The sequence below is a fragment of the Bos indicus x Bos taurus genome, chromosome 11 (genome assembly GCF_003369695.1).
Source record: "Bos indicus x Bos taurus breed Angus x Brahman F1 hybrid chromosome 11, Bos_hybrid_MaternalHap_v2.0, whole genome shotgun sequence".
Lineage (NCBI taxonomy): Eukaryota > Metazoa > Chordata > Mammalia > Artiodactyla > Bovidae > Bos > Bos indicus x Bos taurus.
The window spans coordinates 79,392,061-79,418,586 of record NC_040086.1 but is presented as its reverse complement, the minus strand read 5'-3'; the positions used below and the strand labels follow the sequence as shown (position 1 = coordinate 79,418,586).

The 26,526-nt window shown below is 41.0% G+C and overlaps 2 protein-coding genes and 1 non-coding gene across 3 annotated transcripts; all 3 read right to left on the bottom strand.

The window, feature by feature from the left end:
- Window positions 1-2,088: 2,088 nt before the first annotated feature.
- On the bottom strand, window positions 2,089-7,057 carry LOC113901539 (retinol dehydrogenase 14). The gene is made up of 2 exons (XM_027556015.1): window positions 6,560-7,057; window positions 2,089-3,139 (listed from the first exon to the last, which is right to left on the bottom strand). Exons 1-2 carry the CDS (start codon window positions 6,950-6,952, stop codon window positions 2,522-2,524), a joined length of 1,011 nt encoding a protein of 336 aa, XP_027411816.1. The 5' UTR covers window positions 6,953-7,057; the 3' UTR covers window positions 2,089-2,521.
- A 2,812-nt stretch (window positions 7,058-9,869) lies between these two features.
- LOC113901538 (cytosolic 5'-nucleotidase 1B-like) lies at window positions 9,870-23,854 on the bottom strand. Its single transcript, XM_027556014.1, has 9 exons — window positions 23,784-23,854; window positions 21,640-21,729; window positions 20,372-20,509; window positions 18,352-18,855; window positions 17,894-18,061; window positions 16,672-16,801; window positions 15,112-15,234; window positions 14,523-14,707; window positions 9,870-10,234 (listed from the first exon to the last, which is right to left on the bottom strand). Exons 1-9 carry the CDS (start codon window positions 23,814-23,816, stop codon window positions 9,911-9,913), a joined length of 1,695 nt encoding a protein of 564 aa, XP_027411815.1. The 5' UTR covers window positions 23,817-23,854; the 3' UTR covers window positions 9,870-9,910.
- Window positions 17,150-17,256, bottom strand: LOC113902019. The gene has a single exon (XR_003513665.1). It is a non-coding gene; the product is annotated as a U6 spliceosomal RNA (small nuclear RNA).
- Window positions 23,855-26,526: the final 2,672 nt, after the last annotated feature.

Here is a 26,526-nt window from a genome sequence, read left to right as displayed (position 1 = left end):
GACGACAGAGGATGAGATGGTTGGATGGCATCACCAACTTGATGGACATGAGTTTGAACAAGCTCCAGGAGTTGGTGATGAATCGGGAGCCTGGCGTGCTGCAGTCCATGGGGTCGCAGCGTTAGACCCAACTGAGCGACTGAACTGAACTGATTAACACCTAAGGTACGTTGGGAAGAGGAAATGAACATGTGGCAGGCATTTTGTTAAACTCTTTAATCTGTTGGTTTCTTCACTGAACAATCCTCCAAAATAGGCATTCATGTCTCAGTGACAGAGCCAAGGAAACAGAAGAGATGGTTACTTAACCTCTCTGAGGTTAAGTAACTTGGCAAGGTCACAGAATTGTTCATTAAACCCAATGTCGTGGTATATTTAAGTAGTGGGGTCACTGTCCTAATTAAATACTACTTAGAATCCCACTATATAAAATAGTTACTCTGAGCAAAGTTGAGGCAGAAGACCCAGAAGTCTCACCTTTTCAGAATAACCTGCTTGAAACAGACATCAACATTTCAAAAGATTAAGTCAATAACCAATGGGTTTCCAAATCAATTATTCCATTGTATGGCATGTTACATGCTTATCTCAACAACAATTTGCTAAGAGTATCACAGTAACAAAACTGCCTTTTTCTTATTTCCTTGTCCAGTGAAATAGAAATAAGTCAGCAGAAAGGGGAAAGGAAAGCAAAAGGTTTAAATAATCTTCAAAATCTAACTAGTTCTACTATAGTGATTAGTCCTTGAGTCCACTGAACACCAAGTGGGAAGGACATCTTCCAAATGGCAGCTCATTTGACCTGAATAGTTGGTGTTTCCAGACAAGTTTCTAGTTTTCCATGATAAGTTAATATATCCAATTTTATTATGGTGCCACAAATAAGAACTCTGAAAGGCTCAACTCTTACAAAAAAGTCCCAAATCCCCTGAAAAGCATCAGGTATCAAAATACAGCCAGAAAAGATGGTATTAAATGAAAAAAAAAAAAAAAAAGGTTCCTTTTTAATGAAGTCAAGGTGTAGGACAGATTTATTAGCTTCCATTTTTCCAGGTTGCATTCTGATGTATTTCCTGCCCGTATTTCTAAATTCAGCAGGTCTTTTTTAGGATTATTTTTTAAAAATACTTTTCAAAGAACACGATGCAGCTATAATGACACCTGCAAAGACACACCTGTGATAATACAAACACTCAGTGCTCCTCATATTCACCACCCAGTGCCCTAAGAGGAAACAGATCTTCCATACCATCTGCCAAGATGCTGCCTTTCTTAAAAAGAACTGATACTGGTAACCAGATATTACGGACAGGACTGCTCCTGGTCAAAATGGTCATTAAATTCTGTGTAGTTCAGTCTATTCTTCACTGTCATAATTCACTTTGCCAATATTATGAGATGGTTAAAACAAAGTTAAAATTATTTTTGATGCCTATAATATTCCTACTTAATTTTAATATTTATTCATACATAATTCATTATTCAATATGTACTGTGTATCAGGTACAATACTTGGTTCTTGAGGAAATAAATCTAGTAAGAATATATTTCCTTGGATAACTCCTATCCCAACTGCCTAATTGGAGTTGTGAACAAATAATTAGTGTACTAAATTGCTAGTTAAATTTCAAGTACTCAGTAAGTGCATGTGTCTAGAGTCTGTCATGTTGGACAGTGCAGACAGAATTATTTCCTCACTTCAGAAAATTCGACTGGACAGCACTGAGTGAAGAGTACAAGGTAAGCCTGTGGCCAGTTGAGGGAGAGTCTCAAAAGTATATTAAAAAGTTTAACTGGAAATTGCTTATAAACTACTGAATTCCACAAATTTCTTTCAGGAAAAGCCTTTGAGAACTCCATTCTCAAAGCATTGCTATAATCTGGTTTACCCACACAGCTTCTATATTTGAATAATACTTCAAATTTTAGAAATAATACTTCAAATTTTAATATTTTAGAAATATTACTTCTTAAAGCAGTGCACAAAATGTGTGGGAAGAAAATACACTGGCCATACCATCAGTAGAGGCTAGTGATATGATAAAGGACTAACTTCAGTGAAGCTTCTAAAGAAAAACACAATTAAGAATCTGTATCAATAAATTTATTCCAAGTAAGAATTGTGCATTCACACCAGGCATATTATTCCCCACAAAAGCCAGTATCATCATTAAAATATTTAACACTAAATATACCGTAAAACTCACAGGTATGTGAAAAACTTCTCAAGGTATCTATTTCAAGTCATTAAATTCTTCAATATTTGTAATCCATGCATAAACATATCACTCATAATTATTGATATGCTTATTATATATATTTAAAACATCTTTTGGGAAATTTTATGCTCTCCAAATAATAACTTCTTAGTAACTTAAAAATACCTCTATGAACCTCTTAGCAGTACTATTGTAAAACCAAAATTGTATTTTCAAGCAGCAAGGATCCAAGACACACCATTCCTGACTAAAGACAGGGCTGCTATCCGGTTTTCCAAACAGCTCTCATCCATTCCTTGTCCCTATTTTAATATGCCAACCATCACTTCACTGATATCCCAAAGTTTTCTCGCCACAGACTCATCCATAGCTTTGGGCAACAGTTCTTCTTCTTTACAGTCCCCAAAGTACCTCCCTGAAACACCTTCGACCTCAGGTGAAGAGGCCAAATAAACTGCAGTCTGGGCCCCCTCTTCTGGAGTTTTGAAGAAAGCCCATGACACTAAATTGAAAAGTGGTCTGACTAACAGTGGGATGTGTATGTGCCTCCCGAGGTTAGTCCGCACTACGCCAGGGTGTAACACATTCACAGTGACGCTGGTGCCTTCTAAGCGGCGGGCTAGTTCTCTGGTAAAAAGAATGTTAGCCAGTTTGCTCCGACTGTAACAGAAGCTTTTATTATAGCTCTGTTCACTGTTCAAGTCTTCAAAGTTGATGTCTCCATATTTGTAAAGTTTAGAGGAAACGACCACAATTCTGCTGGGAGCTGAACTTTTGAGGAGTCCAAGGAGAAGGTTGGTGAGTAGGAAGTGTCCCAGATGGTTCACGCCAAACTGCATCTCAAATCCATCTTCAGTCTTCATATAAGGGCACTGGAAGACCCCAGCATTATTGATCAACACATCCAGTCTAGGCTCTTCCTTCAAATGGCAAAAAGAGAACGGCAGAATTAGGAACACAGGCCTTAAACGTGCCTAAAATGAAATTTAAAAAAAAGAAAAATTCCCACAAACTACTAAAATTCTAAAAAATGCCTCTATGAGTTTTCAACAACTGAGAGAAAAAAAGACGATGACAACTTGAATGCTTATGAGGTGCCTGACTTGTGCTTTTCATGTTATCATCATCTACTCTTAACAATTCTATAACCAAACGAAAGCACTAAAGTTAGGTGATATGTCCGGTATTACAGGGTTCCTCAGTGGCAAACAAAAATCTGAAGATGAGATTGACACAGTGGCCCTATTCTTAACTGGTAAGCTAGACTGCTTTTCTAATTGAGATTTTTAAACCAAAGTGAGACAACCAATGTGAGCTCAAGAGTGGAACTACAGCAGAAGACAGGTCAGCACTGTTCACTCCCAGGGGTAAGTCAGGATTGCTTTACTCTGGTTTTCTAAAGGTAAAAGGCACCATGCAGATGGAGCAACTTCAAGTTGTTTCCTTACAACTGGGCCAAGAAATAGAGAGCATCAGGGATACAAATTAAGACTGGAGAGAACATCATGAATAAATCAAAGAACATTAAGACAAAAATCACAGTTATACAAACACCAGAAACACCACCATGAATCAGATATACCAAGTCTCACAATAACAGAAAAGGAAACTAACAGGAGGTAGACCCAACAAGCACATTTGACCTCTATTATGATTTTAGAATTCACAGTTCTTTTTTCCTATATGAAAAGCTTTCAAGCTTCAAAGGGTCCCCAACTTAGGAGATCTATACAGTTAGAGTTCTGCAGTTTGATCATATCCTTCTGCATCCCTCCAGATTAAAGTCCTAAAATTTAGACTGTCAAAAGGGAAGTCTTTTCATTCCTTACTTAATGTAAGGTGGCTTTCCCTCATCCTTTCCTGGTTCCTCTGTCTCTTTTGATAGGCAGAGGAAAAAAAAAAAAACATACGTGTTCCAGGTGTAAAGACACAGTGATGACCCACAACTATATAAATCTGAGGTCAAATTTCAAATATTACTGGTCCTTTTGCCAAACATAAATGAAAAGAAAAATGTGTTAAATTTCACAACTGTTATCAGAGCCTACCTGTCAGAGGATTAACTATTTCTCATTCTGTCTGTCTCAGCACCTTTTGCTTTTCCAATAGTCGACTTCAAAAAGAAGGCAAAAGTTCACCCGTGGGGGAAAGAAAGGAGTGTTCTTTTCAGTAATCCTTTGGAAGAGTTTCCTGTATTAATCATTTCTAAGCCATCATTCTTTGCTGGGCTTGTGTATTTTAAGACTTTATCATTTACTGTTTTTTAAGTTCTAGAAGATAAATGAGATAAATACCAAGAATACCAACTTGTGGGAAATTTACACTTCCTTTTTTTTGAATTCTGATTACAGTCACTGAACTACTGAACTTCAGAGCCAGGAAGGAACTTAATACATACTTAGCAGGAATGACAACAACTTTGTTATCTGTTTATTTCCTTAACTTTTAATTGGTTTGTCAAGTGCCTTTACTTTTCAAAGTAATAAAAAACCATAGTATCAAGGAATAAGTATACACTGCTGCCCCATCTACATCTTTAATGAATAGGAAGGTCCGTTTTTGATCCTTCCAACATCTCTTATAAACTATTACTTCTTATTTTCTAAACCTGTTTTACTTGATAATGTAATACTAGTCCTAAAAACAAAATGAAACACACCTCTTTAGATCTGTAACAGCTCCCCAACTGTGCATTAAGGAACCCTAAGAGTCACAAGGAACTCTCAGGATGATCTGGAGTGTTTTCAAATTTCAAGGCAAACAAAACAATATGTTGCTCAACATCTCAACTACAGTCTCCAAGTGGCGCACAGCTTCAACATTTTATATTGGATATATTCAATATAATATATTCTATATTCCTTCTGATGATGTCCTATCTTTGCAAAGGTGAGTGTTTAGCAGTTGTAATAAATGCAAGTACGATGTTAAAAACCAGCAGAGAACAGAAATGAGGGTGGCAAAATCCAATCTGATTCCGACAAGCTGGTACAGTGAACAGATGCACATTTCCCAATAGTATACGTATGGTTATGATAATTATGGTTATTAAAAAATGAAATAAAAGTATCTTTTCTTTCAGCTATGTATATATTTTTTTTCCAAACAGCTGTTGTTACAGAAATAATTAATAGGTTGTTTGGACCTAGTTACTTAATGAATAAACTAAGTTTTTGTTTTGACCCAAGGGCATCATGAAAAAATTAGAACTGTATGAAGCTTCTGTTCTAGACCCAGGAGACTTCTTTTCATATGGGCTCTTTTTTTTTATGCCAGGTAATTTTAGACATCACTCTTCTGAAGACCTCTGGCAAGTCACCTCTGCAGGAAACCCTTCTATCACAAATTCAGCAGAGGACATCCATTTCAGTGTAATATTTACTATCTATACAAAGAAATCCTCTACCTCACTGGCACACAGAAGAGAAGTACAGGGGTTAAAAGCAAGGGCTTTAGAGAGATCCTGGGCCAATTACTTAGCCTACCTATGCCTTAGTAGCCTTACGATGCAAAATGGGGATAGTAATGCCTACTTCGCAGGGTCACAGTGAGGACCAGATGACAATAGCAGCCAAAGTCACTTTAATTTCATTAAAAATTAGAAGTGTGTGTGTATGTGTATGTATATGTGTATATATATATATATATATATATATATATATATATATATATCTGAAATGCTTAGAACAGCTCCTGGCACACAGGCATTTTCAATAAATACTAGGTATGATATTTTTATTTCGGTCCCTATTTAGAGCACATGACCACTGGTGTTCCAAGCTCCAGTCTATTTGGAAATTATGCCAGAGTCCCCGCTAAGGATACTACTCAAGAATTCACTGGTGGCAGAGAGCAACTTCCTACTCCAGCAGGGGAAAATTAAAAAAAAAAAAAAGACTTGCTCCAAAGTCCCTGGCGAGCAACCTCCCCTATCTGCTCTCAGGCTCTTTGAGAGATGGCTTAGTGCAGAAGAGTCACTTGGGACACAGGAAAAAAACAATTCAGAGAACTGGCGTGTCTCCTCCTGGGCTGTCCTCACATGGCAAGAGGAAATGTTCAGAAATTCACTTATTTTCCTCTTGGGTCCACTTTTTTTCCCCCTCAACATTTTTGGAAGACAGAAGACTGCCCTACCAATTTTTCCAGCTTTCAATTCCCCAGCCGCCTCCATCACTCGATCATTTCTACCCCTGGCCTCGGTCATTCCCAAGGTCACACCCCCTCGACTGTGGGCGGTCCTTTCCTCGTTCAACCCACGGCCCTCCAGGCCCCGCCCTGGCCGTCGAGACCCCCCACAATAGCCGGTCGCGGATCTCCAGAAGGTGCCCCAAGCCCCACACCTGGAGCATCTCCTGACAGAAGGAGCGCACGGAGCTCAGCGAGGCGAGGTCCAACTCCTTGACGACGAGCTCGCCGGCACCGCCGGAGTTGGGCCCCGAGTCGGGGCCTCCCGCCGGGCAGACCTCGCGACGGAGCTGGCCCGCCGCCTCCTCGGCGCGCTCGCGGTCCCGGCAGCCCATGATCACTCGAGCCCCCAGGCGCAGCAGCTCGGCCGCTGTGGCGCGGCCCAGGCCGCTGTTCGCCCCCGTGATCAGCACGGTCTTCCCGCGCATGAGGCCGGAGTCCCTGCCTTGGTGCAGCCGCTGGACGCTGGATCCCACAAACCGCCGGGCGGCTAGCCACAGGATCCCACCTAGTGCAGCCAGTAACGCTGCCGCGGTACCCACTGCCATAGCCACCGGGGCCCAGGGCCCACCGGCCCCTGCGCGGGACTTCCGGGGTCGCGGCTTGCCAGGTCCAAAGCCGGCCACCTGTACGCAAAGGACACTGGGCACGCGGTTCGTCGTCTCCTGAAGGCGGCGTGGGGCATGCTGGGACTTGTAGTCTCCTTTCCGAGGGCACCTGATTGGCTAAGAGAGTCCGGCGTTTGTGGTGCCTCGGTGGAATGGGCTCCCATCGCTAGAGGAGGATGACCTCAGGTCCTTAGATTTTCAGGCTCCTGAGGCCACTGCCCACGGAAATCCCAGAGTGGTGGTGGCCTTGCCTGTGGGATGCCTAATGACTACTTTGAACTTACGAATCTCTTTTTAGGCTGCTTTACAAATCCCACAATTTAGGGCTAGTTTACTGTGTTTTCCGTTTAGGACACCTGGGACTTGTTAACCCTCAGTTCAGTTTACCTTCATTCTCTGGAGGATGGTCCCTGTGGAACTGAAGTCTGAGGAAACGCTTCCCACCCCCCGACCCCCATAGCTGATGCTAAGAACTTAAGCAGCATGAATCAGTTAGAAACAGAATAGATCTGCGGTTCTCAGACTTCGGCGTTGCATCGGAATCACCCACAGGACATGTAAAAACAGAAATTTCAGGGCCCAGGCACTAGCGTTTCGAATTCATTAGAAGCCAAGATAGAACCTGAGACTTTGCTTTTCTAACAGGTTCCTAGGTGATTCTGATGCGGCTGATCTGGGAATGGAAGACTATTTAGCATTGATCACTGTATAAAAAGTCATCCTCAGATGGTCTTATAGGACACTGAGAGAGATACACGGTGGAAAGCTTGGACTGACTGTACATATAGACTTACAGGCTCATCCACAAGTGTCTTCTTTCCTGTTTGCAGAGGATATTAAATGTAACAAGGAAGTGAAAGTGTTTTTTACATTGTAAAATGCTTCAAAAATGAGGGAGGTGGGGGTGGCTATTGCCACAGAGATACATCTTTGAGCTGCAAACTTCAAACTTTAGGCCAGGTTACCCTTAAGCTGGAATACATTTATCTACTCACCCATCTAGCGTGTGCCAGGCCCAGTGCCCTGTGGAGTCACAAGGAAATAGGGTCCTATTTCTGCCCTCAGGGTGCCTACTGTCTGGGACAGAGACCTCCCTGCCTGCCCCCATTCTAGAATCTTTAGGACAAAAGATGAGACACACAACCTTTATAATTTGAACTACACTCCACAGATGATTTTGATAATCCCTCCTCCACTTCCTTATATTTGGGAAGGATATAACATGCAACCAAAGGCATAATATTAATACAAAGAGCAAACGGGTAGGATGCCAGAAGGTATTTTCTTATTGAGTGCTGAGAATGGAGCTCAGAGATGGGATGAGCACCAGGAACAACAGTCTTGAAAGGGAGGCCTTTATTCCACCTTACCTGTAACTTGATGCTGCCTCTCCAACTCACTGAGCCAGGAGCACATGTTTCCTCTCTCTCTTCCTTTCTCTCCTTCCACATCTTCCCATCCTTCAAAGCCCACCTTCATTTCCTGACAACTTCCAGCCCATATAGATCTCTGCTTCAACCTCAGTTGGCACTGAAGACTATTAACCGTCTGGTGTTGGGTATTTGAACTTGTACATTTGATTTTTTCTAAGGGATTGTTAAATAGGATGGGATGGGATAATATCTGAGTCTGTCTTGTGGCCTTATTATTGGGTAATGCAGAGAAAACAGTAGGTACTCAGAAAGCATAATGACCGATATTATTTTAGACTGGCTTACATCCAGTTAGGAAGCAGATCAAAAAGTCTGTGTCAGCAGCGGTCTGATTTAATAGAACTAGGTATGGAATATGTGGGTGGGGTAGAGAAGAAATGGAGTAGAAGGAGCTAGAGAGGGTATGAGGAAGGGAAATAGCATATAGCTTTTGAAGTGAGATCTGAATTTGAATCTTAGTCCTACCATTTATTACCTGTACATTCCCGGTCAAACTATTTAATCTTTTTGAGTGTTAGGTTCTTCACTGATTACATAAAAAAAAAAAAAAAAAAAAAGGAAGGTGATAATGTCATGAAGTTTGCTTTGATGAAAAATAAAGTAACCATTGAAAATAACCAGCTCATTGTTTCTAACATTGTAGTAGATTATGATTACTAACCAATCAATGCTTTTTTTTTTTTGTAAACGAAAATCACAAAAGAATGACAACAATGAAGCTAGGAAACTACACTTACTGTCACATTTTGAAGTGGTAGCCAAGACTTCTTTCCTCGTACAAACGTTGGACCTACCTGCCAGAACGAAAGCCAGAGACTTCAAATATGAAGCCATGTAGTCCAGAGGCAATGAATCCACCAAATAAGCTTCAAAGATTCTAGGATGCTCTGTCTGGAACTCATCTTGGATGAAAGTAACTTGTATGAATAACTAGCTTCTTTATTTCTGAATGAACAATATCAAAATCGGTATACTCAGGCAGGTAGAGTGGTATTTTCATTTTTGCACTGATAGAAAGGCAGGGACAACAGACTAAAAAGCTCCAGTTTTCAAGAGTGTACTTAACCCCTATCTTTCCACTTGTGAAGACCCACTATTCTATAACAATGATGGGTAATGATTCATTCTAGCTACCAACATCCAAAAATGAGCAATGCTTTGTAAAACTAAGTAGGCTTCTGACATAGCCCTTTTGCAAGTTCTAAACTTACTCTAAAAAGTCATCACTATGACTTATACACAGAGGGTAGTTGCAATGTTATCAACAGCATTGACAGCTCAAATGGAAATAGCTTGAAGGTAACCTGAGAGTTCAAAATGTTTTTGAAAACTCAAGAGAAAACCTTTGCAAATTAACAAAGTTGTGAGGTCTAGTCTACTTAAATACCTAATTACCCTAGGGATCCACAGATGATTCCGTAATACCAGACTCGATGCTTTATTTCTCCTCCCCATCCCTAATTGTTCACTTTTGACTAATTCCATAAGGTACATGAGCTGTGGTGGTACCATATTTCTGTGCCCCTTCAATGTGGAACATATGATCATCAAAGAAGAGATGGGGCCTTATCTTTGCCAAAATGGGACCTTTGGGGGCTCCAGCAAGGAAAAGAGCTTCGTCTATTTCTAGACCCCAGCGGCGAAGGGTTTTCAGCACGCGGGCGCCTGAACTGGCTGCACTCCTGGCTGTAACCAGGTAGGTCCGGATAGGGCAACATAACCGTTCGTCTTTGGCATAAAACTTCTTTTGCAGTCTGCCTAAATCTTCCATAAAGCCTTTCAAGGGACCCTGCAAAAGGAACATATGTCACAGCTGTCATCCATGGAGCAAAAGGAAGTGAATGCTAAAAAAGCAGATATTTATAAGAAACGTGTAATACTGCATGAAGCATGCAGTATAGACCAGTAATACATTGCTGAAACTCTTTCGTTTATTGTGATTATATTTCCTTGTATGGAACCATCCTTGCATTCTTAGAATACAAAATAGGATGGCCATATAATTTATCATTTGAACACACACATTTTAAGAGTGAAAGAAGCTTCTGTAAAAAGTTGAACCAGGGCAACAGACATAAACTATCCATGGGAAAATGGGGTTACTCTAAAGTTTAGCTTAGAACTGAACCAAAAACACTACTTTTTAAATTTATTTATTTTTGTAGAATTGTACATTTTAATATTTATATAAAGTGTACTTTTCTATCTTGTTCAGTTTCTTCAGGGTTTGAATCCAATCTTGTCTATATTTACTGTAATTTATATATACCCTACTTCACACTTACTTTTATCTTCAACCTTTCTGAACACTTACTTTTAGCTGTACCTCTAGCACAGGACAGAGAATTGGATTTTGCTATGTGATACAATCATAAAGTCTTAATTTTTAAAACAAAACTTGAGTTTATAGCATAGGTGAAATTAAAATGTATGACCGTATCACAAAACATGAGAGGGAGGAATTAAGAGTGTACTATTGTAAGATTCTTCCGTCATACATGATGTGGCATAATATTATTATGAAAGTAGACTGTTATTAATTAAGGTTGTATATTATATATCTGATGCTAACTACTATAAAATCTAACATGAGTAATAAATCATTAATGGTTATGCAATTTTAGGAAGCCTAAAAACATACAATATGTACAACAAGTGCTAAGTCACTTCAGTTGTGTCTGACTCTTTGTGACTCCATGGACCACAGCCCTCCAGACTACCCTGTCCATGGGATTCTCCAGGCAAGAATACTGGCATGGGTTTCCATTTCCTCCTGCAGGGGATTGTCCCAACCCAGGGGCTGAACCTGTGTCTGTTATATATCCTGCATTGGCAGGCAGATTCTTTACCACTTGTTCCACCTGGGGAGCCCCCATGTACAATAAGTTAAAAAGCAAAAATAATAAAAGGAAAAAAATTAAAGTTAACTCAAGATGAAACAAATCCAAAAAATAGGAAGATGGTAGATTTTAATCTGAGGCTTCCCTGGTGGCTCAGATGGTAAAGAATTCGCCTACGGTGCAGGAGACCCAGGTTTGATCCCTGAATCAGGAAGATCCTCTGAAGAAGGAAATGGCAACCCACTCCAGTATTCTTGCTTGGGAAATCTCATGAACAGAGAGACTGGCAGGCTACAGTCCATGGGGTCTCAAAGAGTTGGACACAACTGAGTAACTTAACAACAGCAACAAATAAGTTTCTGCTAATTGAAGGACACTGAACAATATTTAAATTAAAAACAAGCACAGACTGAGAGAAAATATCTGCAAAGAAATATATGATAAAGGACTTGTACCCAGAATATATAAAGAACTCTCAGAACTCAATAATAAAATGAAAAACAACCCAATTCACATGAGCAAGAGATCTGAACAGAAATTTTTTGCCAAAGAATACATATAATGGCAAATAAGCACTTAATAAAATGTTCAATATCATTTGTCATTAGGATAATGCAAATTAAAATCACAATGAGGTGCTATTATGTAACCACCGAACAGCTTAAAACAAACAGATGAAAAACAACTGACATCACCAAATACTGGCAAGGATGCAGAGTAAAAGATCTCTCATGGAAATGCAAAGTGGTATGACCACTTTGGAAAATAGTTTCCTTAAAGTTAAACATATATTTATCCTGTGACCTAGAAATCTTACTCTAAGGTATTTACCTATGAGAAATGAGATTTTATGTTACACAGAATCCTGTGTGAAAACGCTTAAAGTAGCTTTATTTATTAATGTCCCAAACTGGAAATGACCTAAATATTCTCCAGTAGGTAAATTGTTAAGAACATGTGGTTCATCCAGCAGAACAGGCTGCCTCTGCTGCTGCTAAGTCGCTTCAGTTGTGTCCAACTCTGTGAGACCCCATAAACAGCAGCCCACCAGGCTCCCCCATCCCTGGGATTCTCCAGGCAAGAACACTGGAGTGGGTTGCCATTTCCCTCCCCAATGCAGGAAAGTGAAAAGTGAAAGTGAAGTCACACAGTCAAGTCTGACTCTTAATGACCCCATGGACTACAGCCTACCAGGCTTCTCTGTCCCTGAGATTTTCCAGGCAAGAGTACTGGAGTGGGTTGCCATTGCCTTCTCCGTAGAAAAGGCTAGTACTCAGCATAAAAAGGAATGCACTACTGATACACAAATGACATGAATGAATCTCAAATGCATCATTTGAAGTAAAATAAATCAAATTCAAAAGACTGCATCCTTTGGGGCTCCATTTATATGATACCTGAAGAGGCAAAACATTAGGGACAGAAATCAGATTAGTGGTTGACAGATCCTAAAGAGAGGGAGTACAATGACTTACAAAGAAACACAAGTGAATTTTGTTAGTATTTTGAGTTCGATCATGGTTTCATGTCTGTACATGTATGTTTGCCAAAACCCTCAGAACCATGCACTAAAAATGATGAATTATACTGTATATGAAGTACACCTCAACAACTCTGATTAAAACAGACACATACACACCCATATGCATGTGTGCGCACACACATACACAGAGATCACTATTCTAGAATGGTGAAATGAGACAGATACCAAATCAGGAGACAATGAGAGTGGATAAATTAATCCTGTCCAGCTGTCCCATTTGCTGGTGACCCTCAGATCTCCTCCATTTGAGACAATTGGACATTGTTATGACCAAACCACAAGCCCCACGGCCAACATAATTGAAAATCATAGTTAGGAATCATACCTCATAACTTCTTTCCCATCAGTGGAAACATCTGGCAAAGTCTGGTCTTTATAGAAGAGCTACCCTTTCTATGTGAAAAGTAGCATATTTTTCCACCGTCAGAAGGACCATATTATGGAAACAAGTATGCTTAATAAAATTCATTGGGTATTTCTCCAATAACCAGTGTTGAGCTTCACAATTGTTTAATGGGAAAATGATTTAAAATATGGAAAAAAGGAACTGATAAGTACAGAATCTAAAAGAAAGTTTGATTATTTCCCGGGGATGAGGAAAAATGATGTTTTAAGATTATCTTGAAATAATTATTTTCAGAATTTTTAAATGCTATTTTTTAGAGATCTTGTACATTTTAATAATATTTAAAGGTTATATACAATTGGCTCTAAATTTCAGCAAAGCAAGCATGTCAATTATAACAAAGGGTATTCCTTTTATTAGTAAACTTTGTTAACACTGAACAACTTCTTGACATGAGCTCAAGACTTCTAAACAAGCTATTTAGGAAGGGACTATGAAGTTAAACACACACATGAACACATAGAATTTAAATATCACTTGAGCTGTAATGTGCGGTAAGTTAGTAAAACATTCAGCTTTCAACTAGTCTCTTCATAGTTTTATAAATGTAATAAAACTAATAATATTTAACTACATCTTAAGTTCAAGAAGAGCTGAGAGAAAAATGCCAGTTAAAAAAAGGTCTTGGTAAGATTCACAGATTAAACCTGAATGATCTATTGTTTCCTATTCAGTTTGGAGAAAATTTTGCTATTCAGATCTCCTTTGGTTTCGAAGTTGTAGGTTTTGTTTATTTTAGACCACAACTTTAACACTTCAATTCATGGATTGATTTCCCCAAACCTAAAATTTTTATTTCAGTTTGATTCATTGTTCATAGTTTGCACTTGTTTGAGGCTCATTATTTGACTGGATTCAAACTCTCAGTTTTGCAGATTTTTCTCAATCATGTTATGCCTTCATGGAGTCTGAGGTCATAGATGAGAGATTCAACAAGTTTACTGACTGGCTGGAAATGGTCTTACTATTTTGAGAACTTATTATGTAGAATTGGCTAATTTGTAAGCTGTATTACCTCTCTTTCTTTACTTATAGTTTGGAGGAGATGAACTCTTTATCATGGGGAGAGGATAGAAACATTTCCAAAAGGATAAAAGAACACTAAAAAAAAAAAAAAAAAAAAACATTGGCAGCTTTAAAATGAGGAGTTCATGAAAGAAAGAGAGAAGGCTACAAAGGATAAGAAGTGAGAAGTGCCTAAAAAAATTTATAAAACAGTGAAGAAATAATTATATCTATATGTTGGAAAATAAGTAGATCGAAATAAAGCAGCTTTCACTGAACCTACCTGACCAAGAGGCTTATTGTCTGCTAGGGCTTCATGTTGGAAGCATTTGTCCAGCCCGTGATCCTTGGTACTGTGTTCAGGCTCCTCACAGAAGAGGACGGCGTCCCCATCAAAGACCACACGGAGCTGTGTGTCGCAGTAAGACATGTCCTTGGCGCCTTCATACATCGTTGCGGAGGCGATCCCTGGCAGACCATTGGAATTAATAAACAGTCTTAGGCCCATGAGTTTTAGGGTCTACTATTTAAAAACAAAACTAAGAATAGTCCTCCCAGACCTTGAATTTCCTCTCTGGCTATTACCTGACAACTCAACTCCTCTTCACAACCACACATCTCAAACGAGCTGTCTTTGAGCTGCCTCTGTTGCTATAAGGGATGGGAGGGTGTAAAATGGGTGTAGGACAATCACTGAAGACGTCCACCTCAAGGAAGGTCAAAGCTCTAACAGACAAACTTAGGGGCTTCCACTTGTGGAAACACCTTAGCAGAAAATCCAGTGACAGTGATGTAAACAACATAATCACTGGAGCCCAAGGAAACACTAGTGAGACTTCTTTATTAACGAGAAAGAAAAAACCAAGGAATACCTTCTTGTATTGCTTCTAGTACTTTGTCAGAATCCGCAGAAACATACAAGTTGGTAAGATATGCCTTCAAATAGCCAATGGGGCTTTTTCCTCCAGTCAGACAGAAGCGGTCAATTAGTAATCCTATTATCAGGCAAGAAAGACTTTGTTATGGCAGCAAGTTAAAGACAGCATGCTTACTGGAAATGCAAATTAAAGCTGCCTTCAGAATAACTGAGTGCCTAGAGAAATTTTAGAATTATGTTCATAGTACCAATATTGAAAAATGTCTCAGCTATTTTATATAATAGTAGGTGTGTCTGCTGCATAATAATTTATGAAGTATGTCCAGATAGGCCACGCCAGTTTACTGTCACAACAACTGTTATGGCAGGCATTATTATCCTCATTATAGAAAAGGAGACTGAGACATAAGTACTTGTTTAAGCCCACTAGGTAACATTGACTCTTGTCTAGGCTAGAAGAGTGCACCTTTACTTCAGCTATAGCCTCCTCACTTGATGAGAGGGCCGCCTGAGATGTGGCTCTATTTTTAAGTACCATTTCCATATTTTCTTAGTAACAATACAGTGTAATAGTCAGTAGTGATAGGGTTTAAACTATTTCCCTAAAACTGAAGAACAAAAGGTCTGAAATTGTCTCTCTTGACTTGAAATTTTAAATGAGGTCATTATCAGACTAAAAATTAATAGACCTTTAAATGCCTTCTGAATCAACCAAAGTTTTAAAAAAAAACACTAGATGCTGGTGAGAAGTCTGTAAAATAGGCACTTACATACACTATGGATGAAAGTATGAATTGGCACGGACTGTCTAGAAAGTAATTTTGTATTTAGTAATAAAAGTATTTTTAAATTAAGTTTATTTATTTTTAATTAAAGGATAATCGTTTTACCAAATTTAAATCTTATTTTTTCTTGGACATACCCGTTAAGACTGGACATGTCACTTAGCAAATAGGCTAAAGGTCTCCACATAAGTCAGGTAAATTCATAAGAGGAAAAATGGGGACCTCCCTTGAAACTCTCTAACACACTGATGGAGATGTCATGAAGAGTCTAGTGTCAAACAAATTTTCCCTGTAAAGGAATAAAGACAGTTTTGCTGGCATGGGTATGAATTTGATGTATGGGGCAAGCAGCCGGGGAGAGTCAGATGTTAAGAGTGGAAAGGAAAGGTAAAAACCTTAAAACCTTTAACATGTATCTGTGGTGAGCAAGAAGTCTGATCACACAGAGAAAGCCCTAGGCTGACGGCTCCTTGAAGTCAAGTTCAGAAGTGAAAAACGTAAAACAGAGAAATATATTGCAGGGCCTGGGATTAAGACTTTGAAATTCACACTTGACAAGTTAAGTCCAGAGCTTTGGGCCCGACTCTGGGCTGAAGTTAAAAATGAACATGGCCTCTCTTGTTCTGACATAGGCAAATAAACATTCTCACGCAGAAGGGGGTGTCAGTATCAAAGAGGCTGCATTAGTTAGGCCACGGCGAGCAAAATAACATGGCTTCTCTCTTCCAGAGCAGCAAGCTGTTCCTCCACACGGTATTTATTTTACTTACCGTAGTGATTGACGCTGTTTATAAGCCGCACTCCCACTTGGGCATGGTTATTAGTCATCAGTACAATATCAAATAAGTCCTGTTCGTCAGGATACAGCTCACGGAGTCTACAGTTGACATGCTGCAGTGCCTGCAGGTTACAAACACGGACGTGTGTGAGGAGGGCCAGGCAAGGTGGGCATCGGGGGTCTGGAGGGAACGGATCCCTTAGGTGTCCAATTCAAGCTCCAAAGACTCTTCCCTGAGAGATTGTGGCTCCTTTAAGGCAGGGTTATGCCATTCATTTCAGTATTTTCAGCCTCTCATACAAAGGACCTCAGCAAATGTTTATTGAAAGATGGGTGATGTTTTGGTTTACTAGAATTATTTCTGTGAGGTAGACATAAGATCAGGCTAACCCTTTTAGGGTTTGTCTATTTTTGTTTTTGATTCATAAAACCTGCCTTTTTTGATCATCTGATGATTATTTTTTATTGTGAAACATATAGGCTGCCTCAAGAGTTCTCATGTTATCCTTGCACAGAGGCCATGTTAATGGTCTCTGTATTGTTCCAATTTTAGCACAAGTGCCGCCAAAGTGAGCATTTTGTCTATTTTTTAAATGTGAGTCTTTAGAATAGGTTTGTGGTTTCCTCCAATGATTCCACTATGCTCCATAACTACTTTCTACTTACAACTAGCAGAGGTGTCATTTGTTTCTGCCTGGTTATGATGTTATTGTATCATATTTGTATAAGCTGTATAGGGGATCAGAGCTAGAAGTGCTATACATTTTAGTGCAAATTCCAAGATTACTTTCTCTATTAAAATCATGCCCCTAAGTGCCAAGAGCATCTTGACTTTTTTAATGTGCTGTGTTTGGGGCAGGAGAAGCTAATGTGAATTTCATCATATTTGAATGGGGTGTTTCATTTCTACTACTTGGAATTGTAAACTCACTATTGCTTCTGGTTATTGCTCCTTCTGTGGAGGGAATGATCATTTCTGTTACAGATCTCAGGATTTGGACTCAGAGTTCCAAACCTCGGGCTGCAGTCCCTCCCTCAACAGTGTTGAAGTTTCTTTGAAAATACAAAGTGACCTAGGGTCAACTTGCAAATGGCAAGAATGACAAGGGTGGACTAGGAATGATAAGGAAAACTGGATGAGATCCTAAGGGTTGGCATGGGTCCTTGCCTGCCCTCTAAAGTCCTGGAGGGCCAGAGACAGCTTTGCAGAGTACCTTGACAAAGCGGAAGGCCGGCCCTGGGGTCAAGACGACATTCTCGTTGGTAAGCTGATACTCCATGTATTTCTCCAGACCCTCTTCATCATAGATTTTCCTGCTGTCCATCATGTTGAAGAGTGCCCCGGATGACACAGCAACAGTGATGGCATGCTTGGGTTTGGGCTGCAGAGAGGGGCACCAACAGGAGGACAGTCACATAGATACAAAGGGGTCAGGAATAGAGCTCATGCCAGGGTAGGGTGGGAAGCAAATAGGTGGTCCTGGCTTGGAGGACTGGGATGCTGGAGACAGCCAAGAATGGGATCCTCGCGTTTACAGTGCAGAGGGGCAGGTTTAGGGAGGAGAAGCAGTGGCCTGAGTGAGCTTCCCTGCACCACGGAGAGGAGCTAGGCCTCAGGGCTGGGCTGCGTGGGGATAAACCCAGGTGCCCAGGGGAGGCAGGCCCTGCTCACCGGCCTGGGGCGCGAGCAGTTGGGTGTCTTCTCGTACAGTGTTCTCACGGACGCCCAGTAGGCCTCATCCTCGTCCTCCTCTTCCTCTCGTTTCCTGGCCAGTTCGGACACACAGTCGTGGTCCATCTGAGAGGGGTAGAGCATCCTGCGCTGAGTATAGGATTTCCATTCGGAGGGAGGCGTGCGCGAGTATTCCCGCTGGTGTGTGTCCCTGGAATCGTGCGAGTCCCGGGAGCGGGACATGTCTCGCGTGTCCCGGGACTCTCTCTTCTCCCGGCTCTCTCGCATCTCCCGCCCCGTGCTGTGAGACCAGGTGTCAGGATTCTCAGACTTGGTGGTGCGCCGGGACGTGGTCTGCAGCTGGGCCTCCGGGGACATGGAATTCCGTGAGTCGAGTGGCATGTTTTGCGTGGTTGGTGAGGGCTGTGCTGACAGCTGTTTCGGTGACTCTTGATGGCTAGGGGAGGTGGATGAAGTCCGGGAGGTCGTGGAGCTATTGGGGAGCTGGAACAAGAAAGTGGGCCTCTGGGTTCCATGCTTGCTTAGGGTCCCTGTACTCCTCTCCGCCCAGCTGGCATCAAGGAGCTGTCCCTTCTGTCTGTTCCATTCCTAGCTCTTACATGGATCCTGGTTCATCTCAGCTTCTTTTAAATAGGGCTTAGTAGTAGTAGTAGTAATTTAGTTGCTAAGTCGTGTCCAACTCTTGCGACCCTATGGACTGTAGCCTGCCAGGCTCCTCTAGGGATTCTCCAGGCAAGAATACCGGAGTGGGCTGCCATTTCCTTCTCCAGGGGATCTTCCCAACCCAGGAATCGAACCTGGGTCTCCTGCATTGCAGGCAGATTCTTTACCGACTGAGCTATGAGGGAAGCCCTTAAATAGGGCTTAAGGGGCTCCAAATGTTAGACATTTCTGTTATGTGAACACAAAGACAGCTCTCATTTTCCCCAGCTGCCCTGTCAGCCCCTTTCACTTTCTTTGTTCATTTCCTTTTGTGATAGACAGGGTGGAGGTCCTTTTCCTTGCTCCTACATAGTCGGCACACACTTTACAAAGTTCTGTCACTTTGTTCACATACACCTGCTTAGTCAGAGACCTCCAGGTAGGACAGAGGGCTTGAGTAAGGGACCTTGCTTGCCCCTGTCTCCACCTGCCACCTCCAGTTAACTCAGCGAGTGGCTGGACTGGAAGTCCCCACCACTGAAGGCTCTATAAAGCATCATGTCGGGACATGTTTCTCCACCTTTGCCCCCTGTAGTTAAAGCAGCGAATACTGGGAAGGTCGGCAGGCTGGAGAATCAAGTGACTCCCCTTCAGAGTTTCTTGTGCCAGGGAAGTTCAACTGGAGAGAATCATCTTCCTAAACTGGAAGCAATCTTTCTAGAGAAAGGACTCTTTCACTAAGGTGTAAGAGAGATTATAAGTATCCATATATCATTCCAGCTTTTGTGACTGTTTCACAAGTTTCAAAAGGCAAGTTCTTGGTTAAATTATTGAGCCAGTCCTCACAAAGATAGACAGATTGTTTCTCCCAGTGCCTGGGACCGGGTCACCCTCTGCATTCAAAAACTTAATCTCACGACAGACTTTTTCTTTTGTGTGACTGGGCCTAGTTAAGGGCTCACAGTGTCACACAGCCTAGTATTCTTCAACAATTTATCTCCTTTGTTGACCTTTTCACCCCCTCTTCTGAGTCTTGAGTATTCAATGAATAGTTTTTAAATGTGTGAAGTAAGGAAGGAGAAACCGTGGAGTTTAATCATTCAGGGAGCCGTTTAGAGACCTAGAGACTCTAGGTTTTGATTTAGTTCTGTGGGCATTACTAATGAGAAATCTTAGGTGACTGTGTTTCAGTTTCCTTACGCTGGGGATTAGTGGGGGTGGGAGTGGGTGACACTAATTAGCTGAAAGATATAAAATACACAGAACAGGGCCTGGCACATAGAAAGTATCAATGCACATTGCTGTTATTATTACTATTATTCTGCAATGTGCTCTTCCCTTTCGTGCCCATCTCTACCTTAAGACTGGTGTTCTTGCTTCTGGACTCCTCTGCTGATGGAGGTCTGGTGGATGGGCTCCGTGAAGTTCGAGACCACTGATTTCGCACTACGTACCCTCGAGAGTCTGACTTCGGCAAAGTTAATTCTTGTGATCCCTTTTGAGGAGAGAAGAGACCCAGAAGTGTAATACCCCACCCCCACCCCCTGTCCTTCCACACATGTGCTGATGAAATAGCCATGTCGAGCTAAATATGGCAGTGATCAGTGAGAAGGTCCCTGCCCTCTATAACCTGTAATTCAGCCTTAGCCCTTGTGTATTTTTCTAGCTCTGATTGAATCCTAACTTCTGTGAAGATCCATGAAGTGGGAATCTACCTGGAAGGGCATCCAAAACCAAGAAGCAAATCTGGTATCTCATGTTTTTTCACCTGTGACTCTAAGAGTCTTATGCGAAGCTTAGTAGAGTTGAGCATTCTTCCTCCCTTTTCCCCACATCTTTCCTTAAGGATGAGCCTGTTATCAGATGCTGAAAAGACATCTCCAGCATTTTTGACCAGACTGCAAAGATGAAAGCAGCTGGTACCTGGTTAAGGCTGCCGCAGGGCTCCAGGCACTGCAGGAGAAGGAATAGCGCCCTCTAGCACACCCTTTGGGAGGAACAGGATGGAGGAGACCATGGAGAGGCAAGTGGACATTTCTATTCCCGTATCCTTCCCCTCACCCAGATTGCCTGTGGCTCCCCTCCAAAATCAATAGTTTGATCTCTGCTCACCCTGATCATCGTGATCTGCCGGCCCTGTTCCCACAACAGGCACATGTGAATATAAATACGTATTGTGCGGCAGGGGCTAAGAAGTACTTTTCCCTCAGCTGCACAAAGGCAGCGTCTACACGACGGGTGACCCCGCATGGAGCAACATCTCAGCGAGTGATTCGGTATGACTGCACGCCTCATCTGAAAGATGGTGCAGAAAATGGTCAATGTGATGGCTAGACTCCCCTTCCCTCCCTGATTTGAACATAGACCAGTCTCTTCCCTTAGACTGAGCAGAGGTTTCTATACCACTTGTTCTGTATGAAGACTGGGATGTGGACTGGACTGGGAGGCAGGGACCAGCTAGCTTCTCCTAGGTTTTTCTCGACCTCTCCACAAGGGCATTAGGTATCCCTTAATGCACATCTTGATAGCTTGGTCTTTTCTCCCCAAACTCCACTGCCCCCTAATATTTTTTGTTATGCTGTCTACTCTTTAATTTTCTCACCAACTCTAAAGAGGTCAGCTCACCTGAGTGGTCAGACGAACTGATTTCTCAGAATCCTTTCTAGATTTGTCTCCTTCTAGGCTGTCTTTTGAGTACCTCGATCCAGTCTCATTCTTGACATGGAAACAAAGAATGTTTATTAATTTTTTACCTCAGGGACATTAGAAACTTTGGGTATGGGGAATGAAAGGATAAATAAGAATTAGAATTTGTCTCCTTGCCATTATCAAAAAATATAGATTTTTAGATATTATTTTTTCCCCTGTTCTAACAAGCGTGAGTAAAAAGAATACATATCAGAGAACTATACGAACAAATTTTTAATATAGAAATTTGTTGATGTATAGATTTGAGGTGGTGGTAGTTTAGTTGCTAAGTCCTGTCTGACTCGTCTGACTCTTGTGACCCCATGGACTGTAGCCCAGCAGGCTTCTCTGTCCATGGGATTTCCCAGGCAAGAGTACTGGAGTGGGTTGCCATTTCCTTCTCCAGGGGATCTTCCTGACCCAGAAATTGAACCTGGGTCTCTTGCTTTACAGGCATTCTCCTGCATTTCAGATGGATTCTTTACCGACTGAGCCACCAAGAAAGGCCAATAGATTTCGAAACATGATGCATTTATCATTTGAAAAATGATAACGGGGGAAATGCTTTGGGATAATTTCCCGGAGGTCAGTAGCACTTAGAATTAAGTGTGGAGTTGCTTACACAGAACATTTTTTTCCCCATTACTCAGAAGGTTGCTTCTTATGGAACTTTTTCATTTGCCATGTAGAATCGAAACTTCTCTCTCTCTCTCTTTTTTTTTTTTTTCCATAAACCAATTTTCTGTAGATCTGAGCCTCATCAATAATAGATTTTTAAAATCAAAGACCTTAATCCTATAGAAATCAATCAATAGGCATGTATTCTATCCGTATCATCTAACTATTCATAGCATCAAGAGTGAAAAGAGGTTTCTTATCAATAAACTAATAGGGAAGGCCATGCAGGAAAACACAAGATGATAACTTATTTCATGGACATCTATTCAGTTTTTTTTTCATTTTCAATTGCAGGAAATACTATTTTACTGGACCAGTATTTCTATTGCTTCCTGCCAATTCAGTAACTATAATGCAGTCAAGATTAATATTATTTATCTGTTTAAGGAGCTCAACTTCCAGCATAAATTGAGGTTTTCAAGGGCAGTCTGTTAATCTCTTTATGCTCTGTCTTGCACTCACGAAAAATCTCGAGTTGAGTGATTGAGTCTGTGTCTGAAGAGAATGGCATAGCTGTGCATTCCTAGAACTAATCCTAAAATCTTTTTGTCACCGTGCCCCCAAACACACACACACCACCACCACCACCGTAAAATCCCACCACTTCTAACTCCAAAAGATATTTGAATCCAGTCCCTCTTCTCCATTTCTTTTACCATTGCCTTGTTCTAGGCCTTTAGATCATTATGGACATGTAATCTTAAAATACAGCTTTTAACCAGATTTTATGGCCTCAAATCCTCTCAACTTCTAGGTCTATCTACTCGATTTATTTATGATATTTATAAAATATAAATCTACTGATGCTTTATTTTCAGGTGCATTCTTCATTCGCTTGGTTAGAGAGACAAGAGACTCATGCTGTATCCTGTCTACCTGTAACTTGTATACCCTCCACTCTACATCTTATCTCTGTTCTATTTATGCCAAATGACTTGTATTTGTCTGTATACCACCCTTATTTTCTTAAAACCTCCTTTTCCCCTCAGTGTTCTTCAGAGCTAAGCTCAGCATGACCTGGGAGAAGTTCCCAGTGTTAAACATTCCTCGGTGTTGCCTGTGTCTTGTGTACACACTTTTACTGAGCGCCAAATTGAACTTTGTTTATGTATTCTCTTTCCTACTAGGCTGTGCATTCTTCAAAGATAGCAACTGTGTTTCACCTCTTACCACTCGCGTATGAGCATCTGCTCAATGAATGCTGATTATTGGATGGACTTACACCACATGCTTTCAGCTCCTTTTCCTCCACTCTCCATATTCTTTACCTCTCCTTTTGTTTCTATGTGTGGTCATCCTCTGAAATTTGATTGCTGCAAAGCATTGCCCCCGAGAAAAGGATGGGCTGACATCTATGTTTCCTCAGTCCTTTGGCAAGATTCTAGGACATTCAATTCACTGACCTTCTTTTTCTGTTTCAGAGATGTTTGACTCATTTCTCTAACTACTGATATTCTTTTGTTGTTATGTAGGTTTTCTTCTCCCCAGCTCCATTTCCTGTTGTTTCTGTTGCTCAGTTTAGGTTTGCATTTAGAATGTCAAATTTATGACATCATATGTGATTCCATAGTAACCAGCTGACTCTGTGAATATGTGACTTTTTAAAAAAGAAATAGTATTTATTTGAGTGCATCCATTCATAACCATTGTCTGGGTTTTTATGAATCAATGTCTAAACAATGTTCAAATGTTTAATATCATCATCAGCATTACTGTTTCCTTCTTTTTAAATCTATCTAATATTTCTAAGTTACTTATCCTATCAATCCCGTTTGTGGGTGTACATTTTCTGGTACTGCCAAAATGAATGGCAGACTCATTTGTGGGCCTGATCATTTCTTACTATTTATCCTGACACACTTTGGAGAACTTTCTGAAAATCTGGAGACTATTTTTAACCGCTGAGACCTGTTCTACGCTTGAGTGTAGCTTCAGTATTTGGTGTATCTTTCACAATGGCAAGGCCACGTCCATTCATTAAGTTAAAGTACTTAATGTGGATAGACATAGTGTGGCAGAATGACACTTTCACTGTTTTGCCTGGTGTTTGCCCCATCCCGAAACATCTAAACATACATCTGTCCCTCTTGTGTACACACAGAGAAGAATATGTAAAATCCAGTCCCTGACTCTGGTGTATAAGGTCCAATAATGTTCTTCACTTATGGTTCTGCTTTTAGGTCAGAGACATGTGCCATGTCTATCTGATATTGTCAAGCCATCATGGACTGAGACAGGAGAAGTTCTGACAGCTTTAATCAAAGTTCTCCAGAGGTCTTCTAGATAGTTGGTTATGTACACTCCAGGTTAGACTGCCTGGTTTTCCATCCTTAAATTCTGTCCCCTCCCAGCCCCCATTTCTCACTGTGATCTCTGACAGGTTGTTTAATGATCCTAAATCTCAATATCCTCATTTAGAAAATGAAGATAATGATGGTATCAGCACCAAATGGCAGTTGTGATAGTTGAAATATAAAGTTTTGAAGACAATGGCATTCATGAGTTAGCAGTGGACACTGTCCATGTCACAAAAAGGATGGCTTGGGGCATGTTGGGCCTCATGTTAGTCAACATAGCTGCACCTTTCCTGAGACAACTGAATAGCTTATGGAAGGAAAGAAAAATTTGATTTTCCTGTTGTCTTCATCTGCCACTTGAATTGGTTTGCTGCGTCCATTTTCTCCTGCTGTGTAACAAATCGCCATTTATTTATCAGTTTAAACAAGTCTGTTTATTATCTCATAGTTCCTCAAACTAGAAGTCTAAGTGGTCTTAACTGAGTTCTCTGCTCAGGATCACCTAAGGCTGAAACCAAGGTACACCGGGATGGATCGGAAGCTCTGAGGAAAAATCTGCTTCCAAGTCAGTTCATGTTCAAGGAATCCAGTTTACTGCAACTGTAGGACTGAAGTCCAAGTTGCTGGATGTTGGCCAGCATTTACTCTCAGCTCCCAGAGGCCATTCTCAGGTCCTTGCCCCAAGCCCTCCCTCTCATTAATGGGGAACCTCCGTCATGTTGAATTCCTTTCTTGTCTTGAATCTCTCTGCCTTTCTCTTCTGTTAAGGGACAGAGACAATGCTTTGTTCTTAAAGAAATCAAATGATTAGGTTATGCCTACTTGGAAAAAATCTCCTTTTAATATAACCAAGTCAGCTGATGAGTAAGCTAAATGATAGCTACAAAATCTCTTTGTAGAACATATCATGGAGGTGGTGTCCCACTTCATACAGGGGGAAGGAATCATTTAAGGATAAGGGTCTTCTGTGGGCCATCATCTTAAACTGTGTCCACCACACTCACTTAACTTACTTTACCTTAGTGACTTTTCAAATCCGGAGCTAAAAGAGTAAAACCCAGGCTTGCAAATTATTGACCACCATCTTCTACCTCAAGGAATATAGGCTAACTAGGACTTCTTTAGGCACTTGATTTAAATACCTTTTCTATTTTTGAAAGTATGGGAAAGTTAATAGATGGAGAGGTGTCTGAGCTTATTCTTAAGTCTCTTGGATTCAAGTGTTTGGATATTTTTGGAGGAGTGATGAACATATCCCTTTAGCCCTCTGATAGTCTGTGACTGTTTTAGCAGTCGTGGAACAGCCCTGGGAGCACCTTGACACCTACTGAGTGTTTGTTGTTGTTGTTTAGTTGCTCAGTCATGTCCTACTCTTTGTGACACCATAGACTGTAGCCCACCAGGCTCCTCTGTCCATAGGTTTCCCAAGTAAGAAAGAATACCGTGGGTTGTGATTTCCTCCTCCGGGGAATCTTCCCAACCCAAGGACTGAACCTGCATCTCCTGCATTGAGAGATGGCTTCTTTACCACTGAGCCACTAGGGTGGCTAGGGAAGTCCAATGATTTTTTTTTTTCCTAAAAATAAACTCAGCAGTGGCCACAGGACTGGAAAAGGTCAGTTTTCATTCCAATCCCAAAGAAAGGCAATGCCAAAGAATGCTCAAACTACCGCACAATTGCACTCATCTCACATGCTAGTAAAGTAATGCTCAAAATTCTCCAAGCCAGGCTTTAGCAGTTTGTGAACCATGAACTTCCAGATGTTCAAGCTGGTTTTAGAAAAGGCAGAGGAACCAGAGGTCAAATTGCCAACATTCGTTGGATCATCAAAAGAGCAAGAGAGTTCCA